At 34.3% G+C, this 19,651-nt stretch overlaps 1 protein-coding gene across 1 annotated transcript in view; it reads left to right on the forward strand.

Moving 5' to 3' along the window:
* The window catches only part of GABRG1 (gamma-aminobutyric acid type A receptor subunit gamma1), a 78,570-nt gene that overhangs the window by 41,658 nt on the left and 17,261 nt on the right, over window positions 1–19,651 (forward strand). Inside the window, exons 4-7 of the mRNA XM_055339187.1 lie at window positions 10,488–10,708; window positions 11,572–11,654; window positions 14,949–15,086; window positions 15,215–15,367. Of these exons, the coding sequence (XP_055195162.1) occupies window positions 10,488–10,708; window positions 11,572–11,654; window positions 14,949–15,086; window positions 15,215–15,367 (595 nt within the window). The remainder of the gene's footprint in view (window positions 1–10,487; window positions 10,709–11,571; window positions 11,655–14,948; window positions 15,087–15,214; window positions 15,368–19,651) is intronic.

The following is a 19,651-nucleotide window of genomic DNA, read 5'->3' on the forward strand; positions in this document are numbered from 1 at the left end:
CCATAGTTAATAGGCAACTACTTTAATTGTTCTGCATCTCAATATAAATTTATAGGAGGAAAGTGGAGAGTGTTAATGCTTTGCTAATAATATAAAAATGTAACAAAACAATACATGTCCAACAAAATGCAGTTTTGCACACGTGGTGGTATTTCCACATGGCCCAAGGTAACTTCAAGGGGTTAATACTTCATCATTTTAGAAGAATACATTGGAAAATCTTGTAGAGGTACATATTTTAGTTGAATGTTAAAAACCAGACTTCTCGGGATCCCTGGGTGGCGCAGCAGTTTGGCGCCTGCCTTTGGCCCAGGGCGCAATCCTGGAGACCCGGGATCGAATCCCACGTCGGGCTCCCGGTGCATGGAGCCTGCTTCTCCCTCTGCCTGTGTCTCTGCCTCTCTCTCTCTCTCTCTGTGACTATCATAAATAAATAAAAATTAAAAAAAAGACATTAAAAACCAGACTTCTCTTAAGTACACACATACGCGCAAGTTCTCATATGCTAATTAATAAAGGGAGGTTGTATTCTTTCTTTTGTTTTCTTATTTTCTTTTCCTGTTTTTTTGTTTTTTTTGCTATGCAGAAAACTAGAGTATATAGGATATGCTTGCATCGAGGAAGGGATAGACTGTTGTGGAAAATTTCCAAGCCTTTATAACCAAAACTACATATCAGAAAGTAACATTTTTGGAAAAATCCAAATTTTTAGCTATCACTCTAGGAGATTCTGATTCAGTAATCCATGACAGGGACCTGGAATCAGAATTTTAAAACGCTCTTCAGAGACTTCTAGTCAACCGAGTTTGGCAGCCATTTCCTGAAGCCACTTTCAACCATCAATTTAGCAGAAATTAAGTGGGATTCAATGAATGTAACAAGAACACCTGTAGCTCAGAAGTATTTTTATGAGGGAAGGTCATTGAAAGACACCATCTACATTTTAGTCGTTATCCTTGTTTATGTTTTTTTTTTTTTAATTTTTATTTACTTAGGATAGTCACAGAGAGAGAGAGGGAGGCAGAGACACAGGCAGAGGGAGAAGCAGGCTCCATGCACCGGGAGCCCGATGTGGGATTCGATCCTGGGTCTCCAGGATCGCGCCCTGGGCCAAAGGCAGGCGCCAAACCGCTGTGCCACCCAGGGATCCCCTCCTTGTTTATGTTTAAAATACTTTTAAATGTTTTACTTTCTAACATTTTATAACATTCTCATGATCAACGATGTTCTCATGATCACCGGGCTTTAGAGCTCAGGATGATCATAATAATGATCTTGCCTGGTGTCCTCATTTTTCCAGTGAGAGAGAATAAATGAGTTGGTCAGCATTATATTCTGGAAAGTCACAGATCTGGAACTATGGTATGATTTCCTGATTCTATCCAACCAGTGTTCTTTATACTACATCACGACTTCTCACTACAATACACTCTTTTGATGTATCAGTATTCATTTTGTTGATTATCTGACATGTATTTAAAATTGTGCATATAATTAAAAGACAATGCCTTATCCCTTATTCAGTGTGTTATTTTTATATATATTTTTAGTGGAAAGGATTTTAATGAAATACTAAAGTTTTAGATCTTAGATTGACAGTGAATCTGAACTCACATCAATTGCTCTGCGATTTAATTAAAATGTGACATTTGATGTTTTGCTATTATGGAAATTATGACAAATTTCTATAATGGAAATTCTGCAAATTGTGTGCTAAGCCTTGGATTTTCTCATAAGAACACTCAGCTTAGCAATATGCACAATTATATGCAAACTCCTGAGGTAAACACTGGAAGTCTGTGCTTCTAAAGCAGTACAAACAATGCCATTCTAGCAGCATACTGTCAGTGTCAGAAAATTCATTTTCTGCATTAAGAATATGGACAATGGAAAGAGTCTATAAAGCAGTAATTAATATAAACAATTTAAAACATGAGACATGCGGATTCTCTCTAAATATATCCCTTCCAAATATGTGTTCCATCTTGCTTAGATTGGAAGACTAATTCTAATAGCAAGAAATATCTTTTTTCAGCTTCATTGAGGTACATTTGACAAATAAAAATTGCATATATTGTGTAATACTGGTGTTTTGATATACATACACCTTGTGAATGATCACCATAATTGAGCTACCTAACATATCCATCACCTCACATAGTTACCTTTGTTTTCTTTTTCTGGGTATGTGTTTGTGGTGAGAGCATTTAGGGTCTATCCTCTAAACAAATTTCAAGTGTACAAAAAGTGAGGAATATATTTTTAATACAGTGCAGCTACAGATGCAGGAATACTTGTCACGTTCAGACCACGGAGTAAAGACTGTGGCTATCTAGCACTGAACCAATCAATGGCAAATGTTGCACATGCACATGGAACACGGATGGTTCTTTGGTGATAGGGCTTCTCCAGGAAGCAGAGCCCTCACTTCAATAGCAATCATCTGTTGCAGAGAATTCCTTACCTTGATTTTGATAGTAGCCTGAAGGTTATTTCTTTCCACATGTCATGCTGTGTATTTATAGATTCCCCATTTAGAGTATAACCTCTCACACATTGCAGAGGTAGCCGTATTTGACCTCTCTTTATATGACTCTAGATTATAGACCTGTAACCATCAGCCTAGTTTAGATCATAGACCTATGTAACTGTGAACTAAGCCATGAATTTGTGAGATTTTGGCCTAAGTCTTGAAGATTAATTCAAATGCATTATAAACATCAGGGACTGGGGATCCCTGGGTGGCGCAGTGGTTTGGCGCCTGCCTTTGGCCCAGGGCGCGATCCTGGAGACCCGGGATCGAATCCCACGTCGGGCTCCCGGTGCATGGAGCCTGCTTCTCCCTCTGCCTGTGTCTCTGCCTCTCTCTCTCTCTCTGTGTGTGTGTGACTATCATAAAAAAAAAAAAGCATCAGGGACTAAAATATATGTATAGTCCATTTATTCCATAAACAGCTCTGTATTGTCTTTTATATGCCAGATGTTATTTTTAAGAGTTGAGGTTACAAGTCTGCTTTTGCTTTTTGTTTTATTCATTTTCTTTCTTTCTTTCTTTCTTTCTTTCTTTCTTTCTTTCTTTCTTTCTTTCTTTCTCTTTCTTCTTTTTAGATTCCACATATAAAGGAAATCATATGGTATTTGGCTTTTTCTGTCTGGCTTGTTTCACTTAGAGTACCTTCTATGTCCATCCATATTGTCACAAATGGCAAGATTTCATCTTATTTATGGCTGAGTAACATTCCATAGTGTGTGTGTGTGTGTGTGTGTGTGTGTGTGTGTATCTCACACACTCTTTATCCATTCATCTATCAGTGGATCAGTGGATACTTGAGCTGCTTTGCTATTGTAAATAATGCTGTAATAAACATAGGGGTGCATATATCTTTTCAAATTATTGTTTTGGTTTCTTTCTTTCTTTTTTTTTTTTGATAAATACCCAGTAGTGAAATTATTGGATCGTGCTGTAATTCTATTTTTAGTTTTTTGAGAAAGCTCTATACTATTTCTATAATGGCTATACCAATTTACATTCCCACCAATAGTGCATAAGGCTTGCCAGACAGGAGGGATCTAGAGATTGGGAAAAATGGGTAAAGGGGAGTGGGAGATATTGTCTTCCAGTTGTGCAATCAATAAGACATGGGAATAAAAGGTACAGTTCAGGGAATATTGTCAATGGTATTGTAATAGTATTGAATGGTGACAGAAGTTAGCTACGCTTGTGGTGAGCAGAGTGTAAGACATAGAGTTGTTGAATCACTATGTTATATGCTTGAAACTAATGTAACATGTGTGTCAATTATACTCAAATAAAAAATAAAATATAAAAGAAGAATGCATGCTAAAAAGAAAAAGAGTTCTGGTTATAGGATTGAGTAATCAAATTCCCCTGGCCCTCATGGAGCTTACACATAGGTTGAGAGGCACTATAAAATAAGTAAACATATAACATATGAAGTGGTAATAATGAAATAAAGAGAAGTGAGGCAAAGCACTTGATAGGAAGGGTCAGGATGGTGGTGAGGTTTTAGTGCATGTAGTAGCCAAAGGAAGCATCACTTATTAGGTGACATTTGAGTAGAAATCAACAGTGGTAAAGGAGAAAGTCATGCAGGTACCTAGGGAGTGTTTTACCAGAAGGAATAGCAGAAGTTTCCTAGATCAGAATGTGCCTGGAACAGCAAGGAGAATAGTAGTGTTTGTAGTAAAATTAAGTAGAGTTAGAAAAGGTAAGAAAAGTTGGTGTAATTAGGGTTTGGATCATCTGGAGTCCTTAATATGCTGAAAGGATACTGTTTTGTTATGTTTTTTATGTTTGTTTTTTTGTCTGAATGAATATGGGATCAGAGGAGTGGTATGATATAACTGCATATTTTCAGTGAGACCATTATCCTTCTGAGTGAAGAACAAACTGTAGGAGGTCAATTGTGGAAGCAGGGAAACTAGTTATAAGTAATTGCAATAATCAGGGAAAAAGTTGATGATGAAAAAAAATGAGAATTTATCAGATTCTGTAAATAATTTGAAAATGGTGATGCCAAGGTCTTTTGAAGACCAGATGTGAAGTTTTAGAGAAAAAGAGGAATCAAGAATGACTCTGAGATTTTTTTCACCGGAAACTTGGAATGATAAAATTGTCATTTAATGAGATGTAGAAGAGATATATTTTTTTGAAGTATATTGAAGTTCAAGAGTTCTATTTGAAATTGTAAGGTTGAGGTGTTAGCTATCCAAATGAAAACAGTAAGGAGGGAATTACACATGCATGTTGGGATTGCAGGAGAAGTGTTTGCACTTGGAATATAGCTTTTGCATTCTTCCGGCTATATACATGATACTTAGTTATTAGATTGGATGAGATCATCTTGGAGGTGAAGAGAAGGGAACTGAGTGTTATCAAACTGGAGCCCTGCTTTACTTAGGGATATGAAAGATGCAGGGGAGCTAGCAAAGGGGACCGCAAGGAGTGGCCGCTGAGGTGGGAGAAAAACAAGACTCAACCAGTGTCCCCAGATTTGAGTGGGTCAAATGTTTCATGAACAAAAACTGATTAACTGACTCAAATTCTGCAAATGAGCTAATATGAATATTTATAGCTTTCCAGAAGCTAGAGAATTTTTATGACTTAGAATCTTGGTATTGGAACTGGCTGTCTCTATACATGAAGAAACTCCCTCAAAAAATAAAACCATGTCTATAAAATGTTCATATCTTCCAGAAGAGGCATTGCATGGCTGTGTCTTATAATCTCTGTAAATTGGTATGTTTGCAAAGGCCCTGTTACCCCCTTTTTAAAATGATATGGTGTCTTTCCTTCATTATTATGACCATAATAATACAGAATACTTACTATGTGTAAAATCATTGTTTGAAGTAATTACATTAAATATTAGCAAGAGCCTTATGTACTAGACTCTGTATTATGTAGATTCAAGAGGAGGAAGTGAGGCATAAAGAGGTGGGAAATTTACTGAAGGCCAACTGAAAATTGTTATATTCAGAATTCAAGGCCCCGAAGTCTTCCCAGTGGTAGTATTCATCTCCAGTTACTACACTAAACTGACCCCCCTCTAAGTGCAGTCGCACCTCATGGACTCAGGGAGTCCAACTCTCCATCCTGGAAAGAACTTGGGTTTCTCTTGACTATATGTCAGGAGCCTCACTTGGCTGCTTTTTCTCCCATATTTGTGCTTGATGCAGTGCTGTAGTGACTCTGGAATGCCTTTCTTTTGCCTTCCAGATTGCTTTTGTTTCTCACGTCAGCTCCCTGTGTTGCAGGTGCCACACACTCCATGTGCATATCTGTTCCTCTTTTATATCCACCTCAGAAAAGTGGGGCGACAGTAAATATCCTTTGGATGCCTGTAAAATGGGAAATTTCCTAGAATTTTTTCAAGAAATTGTCCTTCCGTGTGATATTTAGGATCAGTTGATCATGATCTTGGTGAAACGTCTCAGGACATGCATAACTGTGTAAGGTTAAATTCACAACTTTATAAATGTTTAGAGGACCTTACTGTTAAAATTTCAAGTTCTGAAGTAATGAATTTCTCATGGTAGACTGATAGAGATACTGCGATGTCTAAGACTTTTCTCATCCTAGCAGTAGACATCCAGGAAGAGGATGGTCTACACCTCTTATTCCCCTATGAATGGTACAGGAAATAGGCAATACTGTATGTTTGATCTCATGCAGTAATCATAAGGCAGGTAATATTTTGGAATTTACTTTGCAAATAAGCATATGACTTTCTTTGGAAGTCCTCCAGTTGAAAAATAGAATTACAAATTTGATTACCTTTATGCAATACCAAAATTGAATCCAAAAGCTTCTTAACAAGGGGATATCGGTATGGGAAAAAAATGGTAATCTATATGTTCTGGAGCATATTTGGTGTTTGAAAGGACTAGTAAATCTTCATCTTCATCAACCCAGAACAACATAGAAGTAACTTAAACACTGAAAAATATTTGTTAAAAAGTTAAATGATGCGTGCACGTTTACAGACCTAAAAGTAAGAGGCCAAAAGTTTGGTAACTGAACCCAAGATTAATGTCTACTTCTTAAATATCTCTTAGTGTATTTCTGGATGACTTCAATGATTTATCCTGACATATCCTCTCTGTTCCTTATCTCTTTTTCTATTTTTCAAATAGAATAACACCAAGTTTTTACTTAACCCTATCATGATAGTATCAAGAATGGGTGCTTTTATAATAACTGTGCAAGGTGGAGCAGCCACCTCTGAACTTCTACCATGAGAGCTATCTGTAGTGAGGGTTAGCTGTGCCTTTACCCTTTCTCTGCACGACCATAACCTTAGTATCTCATGTCCTGTCAAGCATTCTGTGGCCCAGCATGCTAGTTGGCCATGAGAATAGCTAGTTGGCCATGGGAATAGCTAGTTTAGGGAGAGATTAATGCAGGGTGTGAGGGCCTGAACTGGATCAAAGTTCATGATGAAATTACGCACCTACATTAATTACTTAGTCAGGTCTGCATTTTGGGTGAAGTTTCTTCCATTAGCAGAAAGAGGATAATATTGAATTAACTAGTTCTTTTAAGCGTGAGACACAGTCCATCATTGCTTGTCTGACCATGTAGTAAAAAGACTGTGGGACGCACACTTCCATCAGCTACATTTTGATTTGATTGAGTTAGAAATCAAGATGACTCACTTCTTCACCTTCATTCACTAATGCTCTTTTCTCAGCCAACTTGCAAGAAAACAAAGTGAGTGTCAAGATGAACACTGAACCTCAAATGTTAAATGCACCGTTCCTTATTTCAAAATGCTTATTCTAAAAGCTATTGTACTTGTTGTCCTGAGTGAATGGACATTCCTTCTCATGTTTCTTTTGCTTGTTTTTCATGCACATAATGCTAACCTCTAAATAAGAACATGAAGAACGATAACACAGTTTGATCATTTTCTGGAAGTTATACTAACAACATGAGTAAATGAAATTGGATTTTTCGATTACATATAAAATAGCACAAACTTTAATGACCCTCTTATCTCAGTGAAGCACTTATTAAGGATTAGCAATTTAAAAGAGCATGGGAGTATTAACATCTGCAAAACATTTAGGAAGATCGGATTATCAAGACACATGCTATGTATCTTTCTCTTCTTGGTCCTAGATTGAGGGAATAATTGTGAGTAGAAAATGTTCCCATTTCCCCCCAAGACTCTGCCTAGAGAGTTTACTCTTTAGAAATCATGATTCTTTCAATGGAGATTAGCGATTGTATCAACAGGTATTCCAGAGAAGATCCGGTCAGCTGCTAAGCAGGATTCACAGCTGCTGGCTACATCCCATCCCCATATGTGTTAGTTGTCTCTCAAGGGCTCCCTTTGTTACCCTATTAGTTAGGAAATCCTTATCCTTTATCGTAAGCAGTTTCTACAGTTTGAGGCCATACAGAGGTACAGAGCAATTTTGCCACATAATGTTATTAAATAAATACTCTCTTTAGGATCCACTGTAGAAGGAGTATGAGCCTTCCTTCTATTTGCATTTACTTTTAAAACCAGAAACCATGTCATTAACACCGGTTGCACTGTTAGACTCTGAATGTTTAGTTATTTGTGTTGGTTGAAGAGGTTGTTTAGATAAATCATAATTTATTACAAAGAAAAGACTGAGAAGTTGGAGGTCAGAATAGGGGTTAAAGATAACTATTATAAAAGCTGTCTGAGGATTTTCCACAAGATTCAGGGAGAAAGTGGTATTTTACATGAGGGCCCACTGGCCCCACCTAAATGCATGTCCACTCCATTAATATCACTTAATAAGATGATGAAGCATCTACAGAACAAATACACTTCAATATTATGTATTATGACATGTGTTTTGCATTATGGCTCAACTTGAGTTATGAACAAACAGTACGTCAGCAAGTTTGTAGCTATCGAATGTATAGAGCTTACCTGGTTGCAAAAGTACCTTCAGCCTATGTTCCATGGCACAGTTTGATTCCGTACCATTCCATGCTAAGTTGGAAAAAATAAATTTTAGTCATCTCTCTCTCTCTCTCTCAATCTTGGCAACCTCATGGCAGTCAAGACTATGTCAGGAGAGGATCATGGTGGTGCAAGTGTTTTTGTGCTTAAGGACTTCATGTCTTCACATCCATGCAAAACACACAGTAGATGCTAAATATATTGATAGATTATTGAATGATCACATATTACAATATGGACAAATTATTCATAGTGACTTATCTATATTTCTTAACCCCTTTATAAAGCACATGTCATATGCAACTGCATAATGTCTAGGCCCTTGTTGGATTTTAAATAATTGCTAATATGTTTGTGCTTTTCCCGAATTGCAACACTGTTCACCCCAAATAGGTAAGATGATGGTGTTAAAGGGTACAAACTTGTAATAAGTATTTTCTACTTGTAAACAGCAAATAAGCCATAGAAATCAATGTACGGTATAATGAGTATAGACAACCATGTACCATCATTTATGTAATATAAATATTGCTACAGTGCCAATCATATTATGGTTTATAAATGTATCAAAGTAACTTTATGTATGTTGTATGCCGTACAACTTAAAATTACATAATTTATTCAATAAATAAAAGGTAAAAAAAATACAAAATACCTAAAAGAAGGCTTTCCTGCCTAATCCATATTCCTTCTCTATTTCCTCTATATACTAGCCTTGAAACTAGGATTTGATACAACTTTCCTATGAACAAGTTAATTTTAGTCTGTTTATTTATTATTCTTATGAACAAGTTGACTTTAGTCTGTTTATTTATTATTCTCCTTACCTTTTTTTTCAGATCTTCATTCATTTCTCAAACTCACAATTACACTTCTGTTTCTTAAACTAATATGTCCATCCAGGTAAATTGGCCAATTGCTGGCACTCTATCAGGCGTGAGCAACCAATATTTCCCACCACAAGTAACTCACATAATACTGCATATTTTTAAATTTACTCTTTTCTTTTTCTTTTAATATGAAGGTTTTACACACATGTGCCTATGATCACCTTCCTCAATAGCATTGACAATTACTGCATTCTTCTTCATTAATTTTTATTAAATCAGTCTTAATGCCTATACTATGGCAGGCATTTTTTTCAGGATACAATCACTTCCTTAAGGGTTCTCTCTCAACCATGCAATTTCCTGTATGCAGTCACTTGCTGATAATGGGCCCAGCCTGTGCTTTCATATTTGCACCCATCGGGCTCCACTAGGACCACCATTATATGAGGTGGTTGTGGATGTGGATTTGGGATTCAGCCTATGGTGGCTCAGTCTCCTTATCAACTGCCTAATTGCCTCTGTGATGGGGGAGAATTATTTTACTTCTGCACTGCTTAGGACATGTGACTTAAAAATAAAGATTGTAGCAGTAATATTTCACAGGGTTGCAGTAAGGATTTAATGACAGGATACATGCAAAACTCAACATAGTGCTTGGCATGTTATATGCACTTCATGGGGGATGTGCATGTGTGTGATTGCTTCAAAACATTTGAAAACAGTGGAGCTAAGTAATTGTAATTAATTTTTTGGACAAAAGACATAATATAAGGCTCTTCAGATAACTTGATGAGTATTTGCATCTTGATTTTGTGCTTGTGATTTTTTTTAACTTCAGCTCTGTATAAATATCACAAAAATTAATTGTTAACATTAAGATACTTTGCTTTTATATTGAATGACTATATCCTATGTATTATAAAATCTCAAGTAAAATATAAAGAACAATTATAAAGCCACACTGGGAAGCAGTTATTACTAGAAATTTTGGGTTTTATTTTGTATGACATAGGTAACCATTTAAAGAAGAAGCTTAAGATAATGGCATACTCTTTTTAATTTGAGAAGACCGAGTTTGGTGCTATTTACTTACAGAAACTTTATAATGTAAAAATTTAAACATCTGAAGAAAACATCTAAAATAGTGACTTTACTATTATAGGTTGTTACCCTTCTTTTTATTTTTCAGGAATACACAATAGATATAATTTTTGCCCAAACCTGGTTTGACAGTCGTTTAAAATTCAACAGTACCATGAAAGTGCTTATGCTTAACAGTAATATGGTAGGAAAAATTTGGATTCCTGACACTTTCTTCCGAAACTCAAGAAAATCTGATGCACATTGGATAACAACTCCTAACCGTCTGCTTCGAATTTGGAATGATGGACGAGTTCTATATACTCTAAGGTAATACTATTTTTTAAAAGGTAGTTGCTCTAATTTATTTTCCACACTAATGCTTGATCAACTTACAAATTTTCTTTTTTTCAGTTTTACAAAGGCAGAAATATGAAGTTCCTTTCATCCACTAAAATCTTAAATGGTGGAATATTTTGGAAGCTTTTTTTTTTTTTAAGCTCAGAGTAACTAGTGTATGAAAGGGACTAAATGCAAAGAAGAAAAACCTCTTGATAGCTCCCTCCTCTGAAACATAAGAGGATGTGGTGTGAGCATTATGTTTTCTAACCTATAAACCTATGATGCAAATGGTTGACTAAGATTTTCTCTAGGAGCCTGTCCTGCTCTAAAATTTTCAATAATGTAGTAAAACATCATCAAGTAAGCATTAAACAAAGGTTGATGTATATGATATTCAAGTTTATTTAATTCATTGTCTTGAACATTAAATCTTAACATATCTTATTAAGAATCATCCTTCATGGAAAGAAGTTCATGAAAATTTAAGAGAAAACAATCACCGTGCTTAACTGTGTATATTGTTAATTCTATGCGTGTGCAATGTCTGTTGTGGTCTTGAACTATAAATTTCTTACCTTGAAAAGAAATTAAACTGAAATGTACAGGATGGTAGCTTAATTGGCTGGAGAGGAGAATATTAGAATATTACAATATTCTATTATAATATTACAATATAGTAAATATTATTATATTACCACTTTTAAAACTTTGAGAGGTTGCAATTATTATTATTTTCTAGTAGATCACAGTCCATTATGGTAGGCCAAAATCATTCCTGAAAATTAGACAAGGGATTTTTAATGATTGAAATTATATCTTATTATTTAATATTTATTTTTTCATTTAAACAGATTGACAATTAATGCGGAATGTTATCTTCAGCTTCATAACTTTCCTATGGATGAACATTCCTGTCCACTGGAATTTTCAAGCTGTAAGTAACAAAATATGTGATAATTTCATAGAATTTTAGCCTCAGACTCTGTTTATTTAAAAATGTAAAGTAAAATGAGATAAAATATGATTTATATAATTTTAATAAGTGTGGATTATGTTTATCTCTCAGATAAAATAATTACAAGTGATGTATTTGTTTCTTGCTTTTAAATTAAAATTGACAATAAATGCATATAGTAAATGTATATTTTTAATTATATCATTCCTTACAAATTTTGGCTTAATCCAAGTGCCTTTTTCCTATTTTGATTAAGTAAAGTAGTCCTGAAGATAGGCTTCTGTTCAAATGTTTTAACAGTGCCATGAATAAAATATTGCTTCAAATTTTGTTCATCTCCCTGAGGCAAGGTTTAACTTTATTACATTGGGTTTTAAAATATGTTTCAAAGATTGGTTTGGTGAATAATATTTACTACATGAATAGCAAATCTTTGAGAAGACTTTAATGAGTTGGAAAAACCAAGGTAGAAATAAGCTTATTTTATTCAAAAGAAAGACTGAAACACAGAGAAATGATTAAAGCTAAATATTTTGAATATAAAAAGTATTTTGTTTCAAGAAAATAATTTTTACCTTTCTATATGAATATCAATTTAATTCATATTTACTAACATGTTCACATAGATTTTTATAAAAATGTTTTTCTAGATAACAGATAATTGAGCAAGTCTTAACATGTAAAATGAGTTTTAAAAATGTTTTTGCCTATATTCACAAATTGTCTAATGCTATTTTCTTTCTATTGAAATTTGAGTATTTTAGATATCAAATTCTAAAGTCTATTCACTGTAAATTTTATGTATTCACAAGTATCCTGCTTCTTCACTTACAAAATCCCCAAATATCTCTTGTTGCTTTTATTGATGATTTTCTTACTGATTTTTATCTCATTAAAATGTCCTTTCAAATTTATAATTTATCTCCTGCTTTAATTTTCTAACATTAACTTTTCAATGAATAAAACACCCAAATCATAACAAAGACTTGATTAATCCAAGCACTCAATGAATAGTTGATATGCAAATACTTGAAAATGTAGCAATTATTGTACTTGCTTCTAGACACTGACTTAATTCTTTGTGTGAGAATTAAGAGAATTTATCTCTTTGGCTTTGATTGTCCTTGGTATAAATTGATAATCTATCCCTGTGAAAGCAATTGGTTATTACTGACATAAACATAATAATCATAGGTAACTTTTTAAAGGTATTTACATGGATCCAGCAGGGAATTAAGATTTCTATACCTGATATTTCACAACAAATATATTCAAAAGATTTCAATATATCCCCTTTTTAAAAGTCAATATCATGAAATTTAGAGTAGTTAAGTAATAAGCTCACTATTTTTATTTGTGCCCACACTCCTATGTACTATGATTATATTGCATTGATAATAATTTAAAAAATACAAAATATGGAAAAGTAGGATGATTAGAGCCCTATAGAAGAGGAAAGGAGACATGAAAAAAAAAGAGAGAAGAGATGCTTAAATAGGTTAGTGGAGAGATGGCAGCTATTTCATTGAATGGCTGATGAGGACATCCTGGTACAAAATGATATGTTTTGGAAATTTTAAAAGTTATTGGTAAATTCTGTTCCTATAACGTGGTAGACCAATTCTTCCATTGAAAATAACTTAAGACATCATGTTATTAAAAATCTTCTCATAAACATGTGAGTGAAATCACTAGGAAGGAAGTGAAGCATAAAAAATGAAGTCAGAAAGGAGGTTTATAATCTGTTTTAACCGGAGGACATTTGCCAAACAAGGTAAATTTGAGCTTTGACTTTGACAGCTTTGTGGATTATGTTCTAATAGAACATAATTTCCACATACAGCTGGGTTACAAAGGCTGGACGCTTAGGATAAGATGAAGAAGCACCCCCCACGCCCATACATGCACATACACACACACACACACACACACACACACAACCACTAAAGTCTAAAAGAAAAGTTGCCTCTGCAATCAGCATACCAGGATGAAATAACTCCTTGAGAGGATATAATTACACCCCTACCTTCACATGAATTTGCAGCTTGAATTTCCTTCACTTGATTACTCTGAAAAGCCCTTGCTCCATCCTAAGTAACTTCCAAGATGAAAAAAAAAAAAAAAACATTTTCAACACAAATAACTAAAAAAGATAGTATTCAGAATATATAACTATTCAGACCAAAAGAGTGAGAGAGAGAGAGAGAAAGAGAGAGAAAGGGAGAGAGGGAGGGAATCCAATTAAAGAATAGGTGATGAACAAAGCACTTTTCCAAAGGAGAAATCTAAGAATCTAATAAATTTATGAAAAAGTTACTATGTTTCATTTGTAATCAGGAATATGTGAAATAAAATACACTTACATACCAGTAAAAATAGACTGTCCACATCAAGTTAAATGAGAATATGGATCCAAGTATACTTTCACACTCTGGCTGGCAAGAGAGTTTATTGGTATACTTTGAATTTATTGGTATACTCTTTATGAGAGAAGATTGGCCCTGTCTCATAAAGTAGAAATTACATGCAATCCGTGACCTCAGCTACCCCATACCTAGGTATATATCCCAGAGAAACCTGCATGTATGTATTTTGTGAGGCACGTATTGTCATGTTACTAGTAGCAATGTTATGATAGCTGACAAGAAATGTTATAGGTGTCTACAACAGTGAAATGGATAGATTTCAGCACGTCTTTACAATGGAACGAATTTACTAAAGCTACATACATTAACATGAATGACTATTGCAAATGTCATAGCGAAAGAAGTAAAATATTTTATTTTATAATGTATATTACATTACAAATTATATTATTAATATAATATATAGTATATAATAAGATATTAGTAATGTACCTAGTATGGCAGCAATCAAGTAAAATTCAAAAAGAACCTAAATTTTGCTATATGTTTCAGAAATGCATATCAGAAAATCTATAACAAAAACAGAAGATTATCGTAGAAATCAAGTTAATGGTTACCTCTGGTTATGAGAGTGTTTACTAGATTGGAGTGGACACCAGCATGATTTTATTTTTTTATTTAAGTGCAGTTTCATGGATTATCATTATTTAATCACTATGGGATTGACTTTAAACTATGCATTTTATATAGTGTATACACATATTTTATGTTATATTTCTTGTGTTCGATATATCCTATAACACAACAATGCATTTCAAAGAACTTGTCTTTGAATAATGTTGGTATTGAAACAGTAACAGATTTAGATCTTGCTAATCTATATATTTTTATTTTAACTTTTACCTAGATGGGTACCCTAAAAATGAAATTGAGTATAAGTGGAAAAAACCTTCTGTTGAAGTGGCTGATCCTAAATACTGGAGATTATATCAGTTTGCATTTGTAGGGTTACGGAACTCGACTGAAATTTCTCACACAATCTCTGGTAAGAAGGAAACAAACACCAATCAGTGAATGATGCTAGCACCGGATGACTTTGTATTTAAATTTATAAGTTGGAATCTGTACTTTTATATATTTAATAGCAAAAATAAAACTTTTTTTTTCTTCCAGGAGATTATATTATCATGACAATTTTTTTTGACCTGAGCAGACGAATGGGATATTTCACTATTCAAACCTACATCCCATGTATTTTGACAGTTGTACTTTCTTGGGTGTCTTTTTGGATCAATAAAGATGCTGTACCTGCAAGAACATCACTTGGTATGATATGAATATTATGCTATAATATCATGAGACTGTTGAAATAATGTGAAGAAAGTTTAGAGTTGAACATATTAGAATACTCCTTTACATTAGATCAAGTAAAATTTAAAAAATATTCTAGTGCAATATTTGAAATGAGTATATGAAAAACAAGTAAGAAATAGAATCACAAAGAATTTAAAACTTCAGAATTTTTTAAGAATATTTCCTGCTAATGGATTTCAAAGAGAAAAAACATAAATACTCATAAGCAAAAACACACATAATACCTGAATCTCAATTTGGTCTATATTTTTAATCACTTCTCATCAAGGTTTTATATTATTTTTTAGCTGAATCACTGATAGCCAGCTTTTATTGACCGATGTGTGTTTAGAAGGCTTTGAAAGCCCCTGTTCTTACAATGGTGCTAATCAACAGTGAACTTTTCAGAAGGGCAAGTCACTGAAAGGGACAAGAAACTTCTGGGCTTCTGTAATCTATAGAATGTGTAATTAGTCTGAATATTTTGAGAGTTGCCTGTACAATAGCACTGATTAAAAGGGCAATTTGTAATTCATACTTGAAAAAATAGACTTTTGGTTTCTTTCTTTAGCAATCAATTGCAATAGTCAAAATCATATAAGAACATATGTCTAATTACTGTACATTTGTTTAAAAGAAAATAATGTCCATTTATGTATTGATATACAAAGAGAACTTATTGATCAATTCCATTCCCAAGAGCAGTGCAAGATATGAAGCACACTACTGATAATTGTGTCTTAAAAAATAAAAAGTAGGCACAATCTGTTTTCAACAATGAAGTTTTCATGTGGTTTCTATGATAGCTGGTGAATAATTCCATGTAATAAATGCGGCAAAATGCAAATCACATAAAAGTGGCAAGATAAAGCCTGAGGCACCCCGCGCTGTACTTGAAACTGCAGTCCCCATGGGAGTATAAAGAGAAGCGTAGATATAGCCAGTGAATAAAATGTACTAACACCTGAGTTTTGTTTCCTATTTAAACTACTATTATTATTTCAAGTTATTTTATGATCTGAAGTAAATAAATTATTTCAGATTCTTTGTATCCTACCATGAGTATTACTTAAATATTCTATTCTGTTTTTAAACATTATTCTCATATTTCTTCCCAAAGAAAATCTGAGTGGATTATTTCTCCCATTCTATTTGTATGAAGCCAAAAGCCATGCTGTAGTGTCATGAAAGGATATAGCCAATTGTGGAATTGTGTTGTTACATGAATTCATATTTTTTAATATTAGCATACCAACTATAAAGATAAGCCATAGCCATATCTAACTTGAAGAATATCTTTTATATTAATTGTGGGCCATATATATTTGGAGCTCAAGATATTTTTTAAACAAGTATATGCACATAAATACACACACATGCACATATATATATATATATATATATATACATTAGATAAGAACATAAGCAGCTCCTTATATGGCTCTCAAATTTACAGTCCCTAAAAGAATATAAAACTAACCATTTGAGAGCTGACATGCAATGGGATTAGGATATTAGGGTAGGGAATGCAATAAGCATTGAAAGCATAAAGAATGCTAATATACAAATAAAATATTTTATAACTAAGCTTTCAAACCTAAAATAAAATGAAAATGCAGTGAAGAATAAATTTGGAACCTAAAACACAATTCAAATAAATTATTTCATTTTCAAAAAAACCCACATGCATCCATCCATCCATCCATATATGTCATTGAAGGGCAATTTCCTGAGCTTATTTATTCCACATTGTGTTCTAGCAAACATCTACTAAATGTTTTTTTATGAACTAAGCAGTGTTCTAAGTGCTTCGGTGTTAAAAAGTGCTTCGGTGTAGCTATAAAATCCTTATGTTCCTGGCATTTATGTTTTGGTCGGGTGTAGTGTACAGGTAATGTACAAATATAAAGAATATATAATGTAGGTGAGAAATAAAGGCTATGAAGAGAGAGCAAAAGAAATGATAAGAGAATGACAGAGGGTGTGGGTAGATAGGATGTTTGGTATTTTATCCTGTGGACTCGGGCTTCGCCTCTAAGAGGGGTAGCAGAGACCCAGTGAAGCATGGGAGCTAGGCTAGTGGATATCTGGTAGAAAGGCAGGCCAGGCATGGAGAACCACCAGATCCTAAGGGGGGGGGGATCTTCCTCTCCATCATGCTTGAGGGTCAGAAAAAGGCCTTTATTATGGCTAGAACTGACTGAGAAGTGATGGAAAATGAGATTGGAGATGTAGCTAGTAGTCAGATCATGTAGGTTTTGGTGAGTCATTTTATGGGCTTTGGATTTTATTCTTCATGTGATGTAGAAGATTTTACTGCAGCCATTGATATTGAACTCAAAACACACATGGTCTTTTTTTGTCAATTGGGATATAAGTATGGAAGCCAGGATTATGTTCGGAAATTTCCCTTTCCCTGAGTACAGTAATGTTGGAATTTAATAAGTTACCAGGGGGGGAAATGTGTAAAGTGAGGAAGATGAAAGATCTGTTTATTCATGGAAATCATTTAGCACTTGCCATACACCTAGCCTTTACAGTTTTGGCTTAAAAATAGTTGTAATTGTAAGCCAAAAGTAATTTGGCTTAAAAATAATTCCTGAGCAAAAAACTGTCAGGGATAATAGGAGAAAAAAAGAAATCTGTCATCATCTTTGGATATTTTATTTTATTTTTTTTTTAAGATTTATTTATTTATTTATGATAGACATAGAGAGAGAGAGAGAGGCAGAGACACAAGAGGAGGGAGAAGCAGGCTCCATGCCGGTTGCCCGACGTGGGACTCCAGGATAGCGCCCTGGGACAAAGGCAGGCGCTAAACTGCTGAGCCACCCAGGGATCCCCCATCTTTGGATATTTTAATGTCATTTCTCACTCATTGACAGTACAAGTGCATGAAAGAAAACCAATGAAGATCTAGAAAATCCAAATGAAATTATCAACTACTTGGCTTGATTGCTATTTTAGGGGACTACACCTAACTACAGGATGTGCTGTATTTTCAAGTACATATGGAGCATTAACACAGATCTCAATAAAATTCAAAAGGCCAAAATTTTCTAGAGTATATTTTCTGACCAAAATGGAAATGAATTATGAATAAATAGAAATAGGGGCACCTGGGTGGCTCAGTCGGGTAAATGTCTAACTCTTGATTTTTGGCTCAGGTCATAATCTCAGGACTGTGGGGCCCAGCCCCATACCGGGCTCCACAAGGGGCCTGCTCGGGACTTTCTCTCTGCCTCTCTCTCAGTCTCTCTCTCTCTCTCCCTCTCCCTTTCTAAAAAAATTTTTTTAAAGAATTAATATAAATAATATAGGTAATAATATCTTCACCTATTTGGAAATTTTAAAATGACCTTTTAGATAACCCTTGGGTCAAAAATGGAAATTAGAAAATATTTCAAACTGAATTTTAATTAGAATTTAACATATAAATATTTATGAGATGCAACTAAAGCATTGCTTAGAGGGGAAATTAGAGCTTTATGATGCTACTATTAGAAAGAAGGAGATAAATGTTTCAAGTACCTACCTTAAGAGCTAAGAAATAAATACCTTATGTATAAATTTATTATAAGTACTAAGAAAGATATTACTGTGTCAGTTTTTTAGTTGAAAGGCACAGAGGAGTTAAGAAACTCCTGAAGGTCACAGAGCAAACAAAAGAGTCAGAATTTGAACTTAAATTTGCCATCATGACTCCTAATCCATCATACTTCTGTCATCTTTACTTTTTTTTTTTCAATCCTAAGTGATGATAAAAGTAAAAAAGATGGGTGTTTAAGAGGAATTATCAGGGCATGTGTCAAAAGAAATATTTCTTTTTTTTTTAAAGATTTTATTTATTTATTCATGAGAGACACAGGCAGAGGGAGACGCAGGCTCCATGTAGGGAACCTGACATGGGATTCGATCCTGGGACTCCAGGGTCACGCTCTGGGCCAAAGGCGACACTAAACCCCCCTGAGCCACCCAGGCTGCCCAAGAAATATTTCTTACTATTTCAAAGAGACCCTATTTTTTTCATCACAGATGTTGCCACTATATAAGTAATTGGCCAAATTAAAAAGAATTTGGCATTATAGTAAGCACTCTTTGGAGAGTATGCAGTTCCACTCATGGGGCCATATCTGGTGGACACAGAATGAGAATTATAGCAGCGTATGTAAGGAGGGATATGGCATGTATAGCGGTGAGTTCGGGGTTCAGCAGTGGTAAGAACCACAACAAAGCCAAGACTAAAGAGAAAGAGAC

This window comes from Nyctereutes procyonoides, unplaced genomic scaffold (genome assembly GCF_905146905.1).
Source record: "Nyctereutes procyonoides isolate TBG_1078 unplaced genomic scaffold, NYPRO_anot_genome, whole genome shotgun sequence".
Lineage (NCBI taxonomy): Eukaryota > Metazoa > Chordata > Mammalia > Carnivora > Canidae > Nyctereutes > Nyctereutes procyonoides.